At 40.5% G+C, this 17,093-nt stretch overlaps 1 protein-coding gene across 3 annotated transcripts in view; it reads left to right on the top strand.

The window, feature by feature from the left end:
* The first annotated feature begins 1,158 nt into the window (after positions 1 to 1,158).
* The window catches only part of ZNF143 (zinc finger protein 143), a 93,265-nt gene continuing 77,330 nt past the window's right edge, over positions 1,159 to 17,093 (top strand). For 2 of the 3 annotated variants that reach the window (XM_077113958.1, XM_077113959.1), the window contains exon 1: positions 1,159 to 1,286. In XM_077113958.1, coding sequence (XP_076970073.1) covers positions 1,164 to 1,286 — 123 coding nt within the window. In that variant the 5' untranslated portion in view covers positions 1,159 to 1,163. The remainder of the gene's footprint in view (positions 1,287 to 17,093) is intronic. The other variant, XM_077113960.1, reaches the window with a different exon arrangement.

Below are 17,093 nucleotides of genomic sequence, written 5' to 3' on the forward strand. Positions count from 1 at the left end.
TGTAATTATTCTCAGAGACTAGCTATCTAAGTCCTTTTAAGGTTTTCCCCTTGGACATTCCATAATAACCCTGAAATGCAAGTCACTAAATCAATCCACTCTCTCCTGAAGTCTCTTGTTCTTATAAGGACATAAATCTGCTACGGCCAGCCACCCTCCTCTTTCTCTTCATATTCTACACCTTGAATGTCCAACTTCACAAATCTTGGGTGTACACATCTTATCTCACCTTTACTCACCCTGATTGTCAAAAGATATGAATATTTACTGATTCCTCCTGAGAATGACTAGTATTTCCAATGATTCGGGAAAAGAAGCATTGCCCAAACTTCATAATACATTTTTACCCATTCTTAATGGATTAAGGGTGCCCGATTCAAAATTCTCCCAACCTTTTATACTTTCCTTTAATTCGCGACATACAAAAAGGGAGAGCTTCCAAGGGTTAAAGAACGCGGAGAAAGCAATTCAGGCCACTTCAAAATTTGAGCCGAAACTAAACGGAAACAACCGCAATGTTCCCCGCAGAATCCAAGACTACCACCCCGGCACCAAGGCCCGCCGGGGCTTCTGGAGAAGAGCGGCCGGACTTGGTAGTCAACGACCCCCACACAGCTGCTCCCAAGAAAGCAGACCCTTCGGCTAAGACCAAAGGCCTCAGACGGCTCCGAAAGCATCCAGGGAGCGATTAGACCTCCCATCCTGTCCTAATCCTCCCTCCAAACGGGACGGCACACGGCAATCGCTAGGCAACACCCATCCAGTCTTCAGATCGCACTCCCGCAAGCCCACCCAGAAGACCGAAGCCGCCTCCTCGCCCCTATGGGGAAAATGGCTGCTGTCACCCCTTCTCCCTCCCGGGTATTCACAGATCAGCCTCCCTCCCTAACTACAAAATGGCGCCTCCCTCTGGGGCCCGTGAATCGGCATAATTCACTAGCTGGTGAGGCGGTGTCCGTCTGGGATGAGCGGCTCTGCCAACCATCCAGACATAGGAGGTTTGACTCCGCACTTTCAGAGACCCACTCAGGCGCTAGCAGAAAAGCTAGGCGGTGCTAACGTCTCCGGCAGGGGGCGTGGCCAAGCCGTTCACCTCTTGCGACGGCTGAATTTGAACCAATGGCAAGCAGGAGATGTCTGGTGAAGGACATAATGACAGCCCAATGGAGCCTGGGGGTGGGCCTCAGACGCTCTATGCGGGTTGCGGGGCCTGGGGGCCGGACGGCTGTTTCCTGTCCTGGTGCATGGTGGTCGGACGAAGGAATTGTTGGAAAATTTTCTCGGAGGTTCGTATATAAATGTGTTTTTACCCAGTGTGCATTATTCTCCGCCCGGCCGCCGCCCTCAGCGCGGCGGCGCGGGCCCACTTGGGCCAGGACTCCGGCCCCAGCTGTTCGGCCTCTGCCCCAGGCCCTGTCGATCCCACTGCGGGCGGCTGTGGAGGCGGCTGGGCAGAAGCGGAGTTTATTAATAACCCCGGGCCGCCACTCTGGGGCGGCGGAGCTTTTCTAGTTGAGGACGCAGCCCCCCTCCCCCCACGTCTCTGTGCTTTGAGTCCCGCCTGTTTCCCTCAGGGGACCGCCGAAGGGAGGGTGGATAGGAGGGGAGGGTGAAGCCGGGTGGTGCTTCTCGGCTTGACCTCCGCGCGGAGCAAGTGTTGAGCGCCAGGCGGCCGCTGAGGCGAAGCTCACCAGGCGGGGATGCCGGGTCCACGGTCCGCACCAGGCCTCAGCTGGGACGCCCGCGGCAAGGCTGGCCAAGGGCCCGCCGGGCACCCCGCATGCAGAGCGCACCCGAAATTTCCTCCCACCCCGATCTTGCAGATTTCTCGTTTTCCTGATGTGCCCTTTTTCGAGTATTAGAAATTGGCAGTTTTATCGTCCTTTACCGATTTTTGCTAGAGAGTGAATGAATCCCCATAGTTGCTTTCTAACATTTTGTTGTGGGATACACATCAAGTTTAATTCCCTCCCGTTTTACTTTTCTAACATTTTTTCCCACACTCATGAAGTTAGGCCAAAAGAATAGGAAAAGACATACCATCGCTAAACGCACTATTTGTTTAAAATCAGCCTCAGCCTTTGCTTTTGAGTGTTTAAGCAATTGGTGTGATCAAGTAGGGATATGGTGAGAAATTGTACGTTCAAGGTTGTAGTGTCTGCTTTGTCCAGAATTTTAGAAGATACATGTGCCTGGCTGTAGTTAACAATAAAGCTTTTGCAATATTTAATATTTCTTCTTGCTGGCTGTGTAGTTTTCAATTCATTGATAACTGTTTAAAAAGAGAATATGTAATACAAAGAGCACTCAGAATCTCCGATAACATGCCTACTATGGGTAATAATAATTCACATGCCTATTAAAAACAAGTCCGGATTTGGAACTTTATTTAAAAGAGTTTTTGCAAAGGAGTAAAGGTGCTATTGCAGTAGACAGAGGGGAGTATTGCAATAAAGAGAACACTCTGACCTTATATAAACAAGGTCTGCAAGCATCTCTAGAGTTAGGCGAAAGGGCTTTCCCTTTTAAAGTGGGAAAAACAGGCGTAGGGAAGTGGGATGAAAAGTTGGCATGATCAGATAATATATCTGAGAATATTTTATACTGAAGCAGCCTATTTTCAGGATCACTGGGCTCAAGTAAAATTTGAACTCCCTTCCAATTCAGAGTTGTGCAGTAATCACCACAATTAAAGAATGTTTTTATCACCCACCCCCAAAGAAGCCCCATAACCATAAGCAATTATTCCACATTTCAGCTCAATGCCCCCACTGTAGTCCTAGGTAACCACTAACCTACTTTCTGTCTCTGGATTTGCCTATTCTGCACATTTCATATAAATGAAATAATATATGACTTTATATGTCTGGCTCCTTTCTCTTAGAAGCATAATGTTTTTAAGGTTCATCCATGTTGTAGCACTCAGCAGTATTGCTTTTTATTGCTAAATATTGTATTGTAGGATATATCACATTTTATTTATCTTTTTGTTGATGGTTATGTGGTTTGCTTCCACTTTGTGGCTGTTATGAATATTGCTGTGAACATTGGTGTACTAGTTTTTATGTGAATATGTTTTCATTTCTCTTGGATATATACCTAGGAACAGTATTGCTGGGACATATGAAAACTGTTCAATTTTTTGAGGAGCTGTCAAACTGTTTTCCAAAATGGCTGCATCATTTTACATTCCCAGCAGCAATGTATGAGGGTTCTAATTTCTCCACATCCTTGCCAATACTTATTATTGTCAGTCTTTTTGATCATAGCCATCTTGGTGGTTGCAAAGTGGGATCTCCTGTGACTTTGATTTGTATTTCCCTAATGGCTAATGATGTTGGGAATTTTTTCTTGTGCTTGTTGATCTTTATATATTTTCTTTGTAGAAATATCTATTCAGGTCCTTTGCCCATTTAAAAATTATATTGTCGTTTTATTATTTAATTTTAAGAGTTCTGTGTATTCTAGATACAAGACCTTATCAGATATATGATTCACAAAATGTTTATAGCATTCTGCATATTGGGATACTGCTGTGAAATAAGGGTTAATCATGTTCTTCATGATGACCTACCTGAATGGGCAATTGTGCTTCTACTATTACTTTAGCTGTTATTAACTTTTATAATGTATATGCAGTTTATGATCATTTGAGGAGAATTTTTCTGAGTCCTGATATGTCTACCATTACTAACTTTTGAGGTTTTTTTATCCAGTTTGTGTGTGTGTTTTTTAATTTTTATCTAGTTTTGAGTCTTTGAGCTCCTGTCATTATTTCAAGACAGTAATATTTGAAACACTTGGGTTGTGTGTAGTCACTCCTATTCAGAATTTACATTTTAAGGGAGGGCCTTTGTGAGATGATGTTTAAAGTTTTTTGTGATGTCTATCCAGATGATTTTGTTTTTCAGTGGATTTAGATTCAGAAATCTCCCTCTCCCGCATAGAAAAAAGCAAAGAAACAATATTCTAAAAAGAGGATGTGCATTTCTCCACTCTTTCTCATAAATCTAATCCCATCATAAAACTATGTTGCGTTGGGGTAATGGATATTGGTGATGTAGCACGATATTGGGAATATAATTAGTACCCCAGAACTGTATACTTGAAAATAGTTAAATGGGAAATTTTGAGTTATATGTATGTTTTTAAAAAGCAACTATGCTGCAATGGGAACTCTGCATGTTGTGGAATAATTATCCATTGATATGTAGACACAGGCATTTAACTCCAGACTACATTTTTTCTATTTAAAATACCACCCCCATTTCCTCAGCACTTAACTCTGGCTAGGCATTTAGTTAAGTGATTTGTTGAATGCTCAGGATAAACCTGAGCGAAGTACTAGGTTATCCCTATTTTGCAGATAAATCAACTGAATTTTAGAGTTACTTGTCTAGCTATTACACGGCGAAGCTGGGACTTGAACAGTTGAGATATTCAACAAGCCTATCAAGTACCCACCTCTTTAACTCTTAATAAAAAAGATGTCTGTGGCTCCTAGAAAGGTATATATATATATATTTTTTTTTTTTTTTTTTTTTTTTTTTTAAGAGAGAGGGAGGAAGGGAAGGAAAGACAGAGAGAAGGAAGGAAGGATGGAAGGGAGGAAGAAAGGGAAACATCTTCTTGTTTTATTGTATTTTGTTTGTTTGTTTGTTTTTTACATGGGCTGGGGCCGGGAATCGAACCGAGGTCCTCCGGCATGGCAGGCAAGCACTTTGCCCGCTGAGCCACCGCGGCCCGCCCTATATTTTTTATTGTGATGTTAATTGAAAAAAAAGTCCAAAAAAGATACAATATTTTGAGTACCGTGCATGAAATGTATTAATATGCATGTTATTGTGTTATTTACATACACATCTTTAAGTTTAAAGATTATGAATGCATTTAGCCCTGTATAAAAATAGAGATTTATATAATATGGAGATGATGGTCACAAGAACTGGAGTCATTTAGATTAATGACACCTTATACACTATGTATTCACACATATAGCAGCATGTTGCAAAAAATGAGACACTATGAAAAAAGCATTGGTATAAAAGAAGACATAATCTTTAATGTAGCCTCAGGTGGTTAGCCATGATTTTGTCCAAACTACTTAGTTTGTATTCATTTGTTCAAATATTTAATAAGCATTTATTATGTGCTAGACACTCTTGTAGGCATTGGAAATTCAGAGGTGATCAGGACAGACAGGGGCCCTGAAGAAGATAGAGAATACTTGGATAGAGAATAACAGGGTGTTGGTAGAATGAGACAGGACCTATTTTAGATAGTTGGAGGTACCTGACTCTCAGGAAGAATGAGAAATAGGGTTTCCAGCAAAAAGAACACTATATATATTGCAAAAGCCCTAAAGCAAGAAGTTTTAGGTCTGTGATCTGAGAACTAAAAGGTCAGCATAGCTGGTTGTATGTAATGGAGGAGGGAGGACAATTGTAAAGCACACTGCCAACATGAGTTATGTTAAACCTGTTAGATATTTATTGAATATACATAGTCATAGGTTTCAAAAATCTAAAGACACACATAGGATTGTACAATACAAACAATGAACAGTAATGTAAACTCTGAAATATAATTAATAGTATACTTATAATAATATTCTTTCATCAGTTGTAACAAAGGTACCACCCTAATGCAAAATGCTAAAAATAAGGGCGAGTGTATGGGAGCTCTGTATATTATGCATGATCTTTCTGTAAACTTATGGCTTCTCTAATAAAAAAAGTCTAAAGACACTAAGATCCAGTACCTACCCTAGAGTAAAGGTTTATAATCTAATTGAGCAGACTGGATATAGATTTTGAAGAGTGGCTAGAGGAAAGATTTCAGAAGTCAGAAGTCTTTCATCCCAAAACAACGTTTTATAAGCCTCACTTTTCTCATATGTAAAAAGAAAACTGACATGTTTTAGTACTTCCCGAGTTCTATAGGCTTTCCATAGATTATTTTGTTTAATCCTGCAAAGCAGTCCTGTCTAGTAGGTGTTTGGTACGTACATAGAGGAACTGAATGTGGGAACTCGAATGGGCATTTGCACACTGGCATTTATGGTGGCAGTGTTCAAGATTCACAGTGGATGGAGGAGGCCTGAAGGTACAACAACTGAAGACCTCCTAAAGGTACAATGACTAAAGAATGGAAGGGGAAACTGTGTGGTGTATACATAGACTAAAGAATGGAAGTGGGAACTTCCATTCCAATTGTATACATACTGTGGACTACTGAGCGGCAGCAAGAAGGAATGAAGTTTTAAGGCCTGTAACTAGGTGAATGAACCTTAGGGACTGTTTGTTGAATGAAATGGCAGAAACAAAAAGACAAATATCATGTCTCACTCATATGGATTAACTATAATATAAAAACTCTGTGAACTGAAGTTGAGAGCATGGGTTATCAGGTTGGAGCCTATTATAAAGGGTCTTAGATTATAAACTCTTATAGCAGTCACATAGATTCAGGAGGTGTAACTGTTATTTCTAAATTCTGAGATACTGAGCTGTTTGTATATAACCTGGTCATTCCCAGAAACTTCGAGTATTTATGTGACACCTGAGACTCAGCGTTAGAGCTCTGAAGCTATGAAAGTTAGGAGTACCCGATATGGGAACTGTTTAAAAAGTTGGAAAAGGTATCAGACTTCAACTAGAGAGATATGAAGGAAGCTGATCTGGAAAGGACTAAGGTAGATTAGAATACTGGGTAAAGGTTGATATCGTCCATATTTTAGAGCTTCAACTTCTATGTGAAACCAAAGGGAGAGATCTTTATTTGGTGTAAATGTATATTTTAGGTAGCACTTTTCCTAATTTAACTTGTATGGTCAGTTTAGTTGAACACCATGGGTACATGGAATCTTTTTTTTTAATTTTTAAAAAAATACCAAAAAAAAAAAACACCAAATGCAAACATTTGTAACTTTTGATCATTCCGTTCTACATACATAATCAATAGTTCACAATATCATCACCTAGTTGCATATTCATCATCATGGTCATTTCTTGGAACATTTGCCTCAATTCAGAAAAAGAAATAAAATGAAAACAGAAAAATACCCCCACCCCTCCCTCTCACCAATCACCAGCATTTCAGTCTAAATTTATTTTAACATTTGTTCCCCCATTACTCATCTTTATTCCATATGTTTTACTCGTCTGTTGATAAGGTGGATAAAAGGAGCATCAGACACAAGGTTTTCACAATCACACAGTCACATTGTGATAGCTGTATCATTATACAATCATCTTCAAGAAACATGGCTACTGGAACATAGCTCTACATTTTCAGGCAGTTCCCCTCCAGCCTCTCCATTACATCTTGAGTGATGTAGTGATAGGTGATATCTATTTAATGCATAAGAATAACCTCCAGAATAACCTCTCGACTCTGTTTGGAATCTCTTAGCCATTGACACTTTATTTTGTCTCATTTCACTCTTCCCCCTTTTGGTCCAGAAGGTTTTCTCAATCCCCTAATGCTGAGTCTCAGCTCATTCTAGGGTTTTTCACAATCCCTTGATGCTGAGTCTCAGCTCATTCTTGGATTTCTGTCCTACATTGCCAGGAAGGTCCACACCCCTGGGAGTTATGTCCCACGTAGACAAGTAGAGGGTGTGAGTTTGCTTCTTGTGTTGGCTGGAGAGAGAGGCCACATCTGAGCAACAAAAGAGGTTCTCTTGGGGGTGACTTTTAGGCCTAATTTTAAGTAGGCTTGACCTATCCTTACTGGGGTTAAGTTTCATATGAACAAACCCAAAATTGGGGGCTCAGCCTATAGCTTTGGTTGTCCACACTGCTTGTGAGAATATCAAGAACTCAACTTGGGGAAGTTGAATTTTCTCCCTTTCTCACCATTCCCCGAAGGGGACTTTGGAAATACTTTTTTATTCACTGTTCAAATCACTCTGGGATTTATCGGGGCATCACTCTGAACAAACCAACAAAATCTCATGTCCTACTCAAAGTTCCATGTACTTATGGTGTTCAATTAAGCTGCCTCCATAAGTTGTATTAGGAATGCAGTAGTCCAGAACCAACAAAATCTCATATCCTACTCAAAATTCCATGTACTTATGGTGTTCAATTAAGCTGTCTATATAAGTTATATTAGGAATGTACTAGTCAAAATATGAATTTTGGGTACATGGAATCTTGAATAGGGTGTAAGATTTTATTGGTTTGTCCATGTTGGTGTGATGCCCTGATATATCCCAGAGTTATTTGGGCAGTGAATAAAGAAGTATTTGCAAAGTCCCTCTGGAGGCTGGGGAGAAAGGAGAAAATATTCAACTTCCCCACTTGGAGAATTTCTGATATTCTCACAAGCAGTAAAGACAACCAGATCAAGCCCTCAATCTTGGGGTTCACCCCTATGAAACTTATTCCTGCAAAGCATAGGGTAAGCTTACTTAAAATTATGCCTAAAAGTCACGCCAAGAGTACCGATTTTGTTGCTCAGATGTGGCCTCTGCTCTAAGCCACCTCAGCAGATGAACTCACTGCCCGACCCCCCTACCCCCATGTGGGACATGACTCCCAGGGGTGTAAATCTCCCTGGCAACATGGGAAATTAAAAAAATATAACGGAGACTCAGAGAGAGCAGAGAATGCTGTAGCACCATGAAGCAGAGAGTCCACCAGCCAGCGACCTTTGGAGATGAAGAAAGAAAACGCCTCCCAGGGAGCTTCATGAAACAGGAAGCCAGGAGACCACGCTAGCAGATGACACCGTATTCGCCATGTGCCTGTCCAGCCGAGAGAGAAGCCCTGACTGTGTCATGTGCCTTCTCACTTGAGAGAGAAACCCTGAACTTCATCGGCCTTCTTGAACCAAGGTATCTTTCCCTGGATGCCTTTGATTAGACATTTCTATAGACTTGTTTTAATTGGGACATTTTCTCAGCCTTAGAACTGTAAACAAGCAACTTATTAAATTCCCCTTTTGAAAAGCCATTCCATTTCTGGTATATTGCATTCTGGCAGCTAGCAAACTAGAACAGATTTTGGTACTGAAGAGTGGGGTGCTGCTGCTGCAGTTTGCAAATACCAAACGTGTTGGAACGGCTTTTTAAATGGATAAAGGGAAGATTTTGGAAGAGTTGTGAGAAGCTTGATAGAGAAGGCCTAGAATGCTTTGGAGAGACTGTTGGTAGAAATGTGGACTCTAAAGATACCTCTGATGAGGCCTTAGAAAGAAATGAGGCACGTGTTATTGAAAACTGGAAGGAAGGTGATCCTTGTTTTAAAATGGCAGATAATCTGGCAAAGCTGACTAATGGTATTGGCTGGAAGGCAGATTTTAAAAGCCATGAACTTGGATATTTAGCAGAAGAGATCTCCAAATTAAATGTCGAAAGTGCAGTCTGGTTTCTCCTTGCAGCTTATAGTGAAATGCGACAGGAAAGAGATAAGCTGAAAACTGAACTCTTGAGTAAAAAGAAACCAGAAATTGAGGTCCCGTAAAATTCTGGGCCTACAGAAATGGAGACTACAGAGTATGGTGTGGATTTAACCAAATGTGGAACCAGCCAGCCATTTCAGAGAAAGTCAGGATTGGACATGGCGTTATCCAGGAAAGATTTGTGGGAACTCCTTATGTCTGATGGGCATGATTCAACACTACTGCATAGAAAGCCAACGAGAGTGCTGTGGGACCTGTATAAACAGAGCCGCTGCCAGTCTGGACTGAGGGGTTCAGAGAAGGGACACATTGGAGGAAAAATAACTTCAGAGGCAAAACCGTGGAGGCTGAGGTCTGAAGTCAGGAAGCCTCGGGCCAGGAGAGTGGACCCACCCAAGCCTGTGGAGAGGGTGAGTTTGCCCCAAAGGCAGAGAATGGGCCTTCCACCTCATTGCAGTGGAAGAGTCATGCCACCTCAGGCCTTGGAGAGGGTGAAGCACGTTTCTTGGGGTTGGGGGAGAGCCTGGCTGCCACCACATGCAGTGGCTGAGCGTGTGCCCCGGAGATGGTAGAGAGTGTGGGTGTGGCCCCAATGCTTGGAGAGGGTGGAGCCGAGAGAAAGGTGGTCTCCCAAATATCCCCCAAGGTTGCATTCAGAGAGAGGCAGGCATAGGGATTTGGAAAGGGTGAGACTGCCACTTTCTAAAGCCTTGAGGATAAATGAGTCTCAGACTTTGAAATCTAATGGACTTTGCCCTGCGGGTTTTCGAAACTGTATAGGTCCGGTGACCCCTGTGTTCCTTCCTCCCTATGGAAATGTGTCTATGTATCCTATGAATGTTCCTCCTTTATATGTTGGCAGCGAATAACTTGCTATGAGTTTTCAAAGGTCCAGAGCAAATGGAGAAAATTTTGCCTTAGGACAGATCATGTCTGTAACTGACTTGATGAGATTTTATACTGTCTCTAATTTTGTACTTCATTGTATTGCTACTGACAGGTTTAAGGATTTCTGATGTTGTTATGAAATTAATGTATTTTGTATATGTTGAAAACATGTCTTTTTTAGGGGCCAGAGGGTGGAATGTTCTGGTTTGAAAGGAAGTATGCCCCCTAAGAAAAGCCATGTTTTAATATAAATCTCATTTCTTAAAGGTAGAATAATCCCTATTCAATACTGTATATTTGAAACTGTAATGAGATCATCTCCCTGGTTGATGTGATTTAGTTAAGAATGGTTGTTGGGGGACTTCCGGAGAAGATGGCGGCTTAGTAAGACGCACGGATCTTAGTTCCTCCTCCAGAACAGCTACTAGGGGAGTAGAAACGATACAGAACAGCTCCCGGAGCCACGACAGAGATCAAAAAGACAGCGTACCCCATCCTGGAACGGCTGACTGGCTGAGAGAACCCGCTCCGCTGAGATCGCCGAGGGCACGGGCTTTCCTGGGCGGGACGGCAAGCAGCCGGAGTCCCTCCCTTCCTCCTTCCCGGGCCAGCTGGCAGAATTGGGCAGGCGGTCCCCTCAAGCCGCGGCGGCTGGCGCCCCCACCACGCGCGGCCCCTCGGACCAACTGAAAGAATTGGATCGGAAATCCCCAGGCCGCAGAGAACGGTGACAGGGGTGCCTTCCAAACACGTGACTCCCTGGTCCGGCTGGGAATGGTGCACTCTCCCGGGTTGCGGCGGCTGGCGCCCTCCCGCCACGCTTGGTGCCCCGAGCCGACTAGGAAATTCGGACGGGCGCTCTCCCGGGCTGCGGCGGCCGGCGACCCTCCCCGTGTTTGGACCCCCAGGCCGGCTGGCACTCTTCCAAGGCACTTCGGCTGGCGAACCTCCCCCATGGCGAGAGTTTTCCAAAGTTAAAAGACCCACAGCACCTTTTACTGGTGGGACACGCAGACAAACGTGTGCCACGAGTGCCACCTACTGGGAAGGATAAGAAAAACAGAACCCAGAGATTTCTCAGAAATATCTTTCAACCTGTGGGGTCCAACACCCAGGGAAATCTGACTAAATGCCCAGGCGCCAGCAGAAGATAACGGATCACACTCAGAAAATTGAAAATATGGCCCAGTCAAAGGAACAAACCAATAGTTCAAATGAGATACAGGAGCTGAGACAACTAATGCTGAATATACGAACAGAAATGGAAAACCTCTTCAAAAACGAAATCGATAAATTGAGGGAGGACATGAAGAAGACATGGGTGAACAAAAAGAAGAAATAGAAAAAACAAATCACAGAGCTTATGGAGGTGAAGGATAAAGTAGAAAAGATGGAAAAAACAATGGATACCTACAATGATAGATTTAAAGAGACAGAAGATAGAATTAGTGATTTGGAGGATGGAACATCTGAATTCCAAAAAGAAACAGAAACTATCGGGAAAAGAATGGAAAAATTTGAACAGGGTATCAGGGAACTCAAGGACAATATGAACCGCACAAATATACGTGTTGTGGGTGTCCCAGAAGGAGAAGAGAAGGGAAGAGGAGGAGAAAAACTAATGGAAGAAATTATCACTGAAAATTTCCCAACTCTTATGAAAGACCTAAAATTACAAATCCAAGAAGTGCAGCGCACCCCAAAGAGATTAGACCCAAATAGGCGTTCTCGAAGACACTTACTAGTTAGAATGTCAGAGGTCAAAGAGAAAGAGAGGATCTTGAAAGCAGCAAGAGAAAAACAATCCATCACATACAAGGGAAACCCAATAAGACTATGTGTAGATTTCTCAACAGAAACATGGAAGTTAGAAGACAGTGGGATGATATATTTAAATTACTAAAAGAGAAAAACTGCCAACCAAGACTTCTATATCCAGCAAAATTGTCCTTCAAAAATGAGGGAGAAATTAAAACATTCTCAGACAAAAAGTCACTGAGAGAATTTGTGACCAAGAGACCAGCTCTGCAAGAAATACTAAAGGGAGCACTAGAGTCAGATACAAAAAGACAGAAGAGAGAGGTATGGAGAAGAGTGTAGAAAGAAGGAAAATCAGATATGATGTACATAATACAAAAGGCAAAATGGTAGAGGAAAATATTATCCAAACAGTAATAACACTAAATGTTAATGGACTGAATTCCCCAATCAAAAGACATAGACTGGCAGAATGGATTAAAAAACAGGATCCTTCTATATGCTGTCTACAGGAAACACATCTTAGACCCAAAGATAAACATAGGTTGAAAGTGAAAGGTTGGGAAAAGATATTTCATGCAAATAACAACCAGAAAAGAGCAGGAGTGGCTATACTAATATCCAACAAATTAGACTTCAAATGTAAAACAGTTAAAAGAGACAAAGAAGGACACTATATACTAATAAAAGGAACAATTAAACAAGAAGACATAACAATCATAAATATTTACGCACCAAACCAGAATGCCCCAAAATACGTGAGGAATACACTGCAAACACTGAAAGGGGAAATAGACTCATATACCATAATAGTTGGAGACTTCAATTCACCACTCTCATCAATGGACAGAACATCTAGACAGAGGATCAATAAAGAAATAGAGAATCTGTATATTACTATAAATGAGCTTGACTTAACAGACATTTATAGGACATTACATCCCACAACAGCAGGATACACCTTTTTCTCAAGTGCTCATGGATCATTCTCAAAGATAGACCATATGCTGGGTCACAAAGCAAGTCTTAACAAATTTAAAAAGATTGAAATCATACACAACACTTTCTCGGATCATAAAGGAATGAAGTTGGAAATCAATATAGGCGGAGTGCCAGAAAATTCACAAATACGTGGAGGCTCAACAACACACTCTTAAACAACGAGTGGGTCAAAGAAGAAATTGCAAGAGAAATTAGTAAATACCTCGAGGTGAATGAAAATGAAAACACAACATATCAAAACTTATGGGACACAGCAAAGGCAGTGCTAAGAGGGAAATTTATTGCCCTAAATGCCTATATCAGAAAAGAAGAAAAGGCAAAAATGCAGGAATTAACTGTCCACTTGGAAGAACTGGAGAAAGAACAGCAAACTAATCCCAAAGCAAGCAAAAGGAAAGAAATAACAAAGATTAGAGCAGAAATAAATGAAATTGAAAACATGAAAACAATAGAGAAAATCAATAAGACCAGAAGTTGATTCTATGAGAAAATCAATAAGATTGATGGGCCCTTAGCAAGATTGACAAAAAGAAGAAGAGAGAGGATGCAAATAAATAAGATCAGAAATGGAAGAGGAGACATAACCACTGACCTCACAGAAATAAAGGAGGTAATAACAGGATACTATGAACAACTTTACACTAATAAATACAACCATTTAGATGAAATGGACGGGTTCCTGGAAAGACATGAACAACCAACTTTGACTCAAGAAGAAATAGATGACCTCAACAAACCAATCACAAGTAAAGAAATTGAATTAGTCATTCAAAAGCTTCCTAAAAAGAAAAGTCCAGGACCAGACGGCTTCACATGTGAATTCTATCAAACATTCCAGAAAGAATTAGTTCCAACTCTCCACAAACTCTTAAAAAAAATCGAAGTGGAGGGAAAACTACCTAATTCATTCTATGAAGCCAACATCACCCTCATACCAAAACCAGGCAAAGATATTACAAAAAAAGAAAACTACAGACCAATCTCTCTAATGAATATAGATGCAAAAATCCTCAATAAAATTCTAGCAAATCGTATCCAACAACACATTAAAAGAATTATACATCAACCAAGTAAGATTCATCCCAGGTATGCAAGGATGGTTCAACATAAGAAAATCAATTAATGTAATACACCATATCAACAAATCAAAGCAGAAAAATCACATGATCATCTCAATTGATGCAGAGAAGGCATTTGACAAAATTCAACATCTTTCCTGTTGAAAACACTTCAAAAGATAGGAATACAAGGGAACTTCCTTAAAATGATAGAGGGAATATATGAAAAACCCACAGCTAATATCATCCTCAATGGGGAAAAATTGAAAACTTTCCTCCTAAGATCAGGAACAAGACAAGGATGTCCACTATCACCACTATTGTTCAACATTGTGTTGGAGGTTCTAGCCAGAGCAATTAGACAAGAAAAAGAAATACAAGGCATCAAAATTGGAAAGGAAGAAGTAAAACTATCACTGTTTGCAGACGATATGATACTATACGTCGAAAATCCGGAAAAATCCACAACAAAACTACTAGAGCTAATAAATGAGTACAGCAAAGTAGCAGGTTACAAGATCAACATTCAAAAATCTGTAGCATTTCTATACACTAGTAATGAACAAGCTGAGGGGGAAATCAAGAACGAATCCCATTTACAATTGCAACTAAAAGAATAAAATACCTAGGAATAAATTTAACTAAAGAGACAAAAAACCTATATAAAGAAAACTACAAAAAACTGCTAAAAGAAATCACAGAAGACCTAAATAGATGGAAGTGCATACCGTGTTCATGCATTGGAAGACTAAATATAGTTAAGATGTCAATCCTACCTAAATTGATTTACAGATTCAATGCAATACCAATCAAAATCCCAACAACTTATTTTTCAGAAATAGAAAAACCAATAAGCAAATTTATCTGGAAGGGCAGGGTGCCCCGAATTGCTAAAAGCATCTTGAGGAAAAAAAACAAAGCTGGAGGTCTCGCGCTGCCTGACTTTAAGGCATATTATGAAGCCACAGTGGTCAAAACAGCATGGTATTGGCATAAAGATAGATATATCGACCAATGGAATCGAATAGAGTGCTCAGATATAGACCCTCTCATCTATGGACATTTGATCTTTGATAAGGCAGTCAAGCCAACTCACCTGGGACAGAACAGTCTCTTCAATAAATGGTGCCTAGAGAACTGGATATCCATATGCAAAAGAATGAAAGAAGACCCATCTCTCACACCCTACACAAAAGTTAACTCAAAATGGATCAAAGATCTAAACATTAGGTCTAAGACCATAAAACAGTTAGAGGAAAATGTAGGGAGATATCTTATGAATCTTACAATTGGAGGCGGTTTTATGGACCTTAAACCTAAAGCAAGAGCACTGAAGAAGGAAATAAATAAATGGGAGCTCCTCAAAATTAAACACTTTTGTGCATCAAAGAACTTCATCAAGAAAGTAGAAAGACAGCCTACACAATGGGAGACAATATTTGGAAATGACATATCAGATAAAGGTCTAGTACCCAGAATTTATAAAGAGATTGTTCAACTCAACAACAACAAAAAGACAGCCAACCCAATTACAAAGTGGGAAAAAGTCTTGAACAGACACCTCTCAGAAGAGGAAATACAAATGGCCAAAAGGCACATGAAGAGATGCTCAATGTCCCTGGCCATTAGAGAAATGCAAATCAAAACCACAATGAGATATCATCTCACACCCACCAGAATGGCCATTATCAACAAAACAGAAAATGACAAGTGCTGGAGAGGATGCGGAGAAAGAGGCACACTTATCCACTGTTGGTGGGAATGTCAAATGGTGCAACCACTGTGGAAGGCAGTTTGGCGTTTCCTCAAAAAGCTGAATATAGAATTGCCATACGACCCAGCAATACCATTGCTAGGTATCTACTCAAAGGACTTAAGGGCAAAGACACAAACCGACATTTGCACACCAATGTTTATATCAGCGTTATTTACAATTGCAAAGAGATGGAAACAGCCAAAATGTCCAACAACAGACGAGTGGCTAAACAAACTGTGGTATATACATACGATGGAATATTATGCAGCTTTAAGACAGAATAAACTTATGAAGCATGTAATAACATGGGTGGACCTAGAGAACATTATGCTGAGTGAGTCTAGCCAAAAACTAAAGAACAAATACTGTATGGTCCCACTGATGTGAACCGACATTCGAGAATAAACTTGGAATATGTCATTGGTAACAGAGTCCAACAGGAGTTAGAAACAGGGTAAGATAATGGGTAATTGGAGCTGAAGGGATACAGACTGTGCAACAGGACTAGATACAAAAACTCAAAAATGGACAGCACAATAATACCTAATTGTAAAGTAATCATGTTAAAACACTGAATGAAGCTGCATCTGAGCTATAGGGTTTTCCTTTTTTTTTTTTTTACTATTATTATTACTTTTATTTTTTTTCTCTTTATTAACATTCTATATCTTTTTCTGTTGTGTTGCTAGTTCTTCTAAACTGATGCAAATGTACTAAGAAACGATGATCATGCATCTATGTGATGATGTTAAGAATTACTAATTGCATATGTAGAATGGTATGATTTCTAAATGTTGGGTTAATTTCTTTTTTTCCGTTAATTAATAAAAAAAAAAGAAAGAAAGACAAGACTTAGCAATACACAGTGAGGTGTGAGAAATATGTTCAGGGTCTGTGATAAAATCCTTGACTGGATCAAACATCATTGCTTGAGATATAATTCAGATAGAGAGTTTAGATAAATGGTTTTGGCACATATTTTGTGAGTATTAAGGCAGCGAAGAGCACAATACAGTCTTAATCAATATAATGACAGGGTGACAGCAGTCTTCCAGCAATAATTGGCTGTAATTATCCAAAGAGGAATTGGAAGGAGGAGAAACTAGAGAAAATATAACCAGAAATGGAATTATTTCAATAAATCAGTAATTAGATGGTGTAATACCTACAACATGATGATGGCAATAAGAATGGAAAAAAAATAAAATTGGAGGGTATTTGAA

The sequence above is a fragment of the Tamandua tetradactyla genome, chromosome 8 (genome assembly GCF_023851605.1).
Source record: "Tamandua tetradactyla isolate mTamTet1 chromosome 8, mTamTet1.pri, whole genome shotgun sequence".
NCBI lineage: Eukaryota > Metazoa > Chordata > Mammalia > Pilosa > Myrmecophagidae > Tamandua > Tamandua tetradactyla.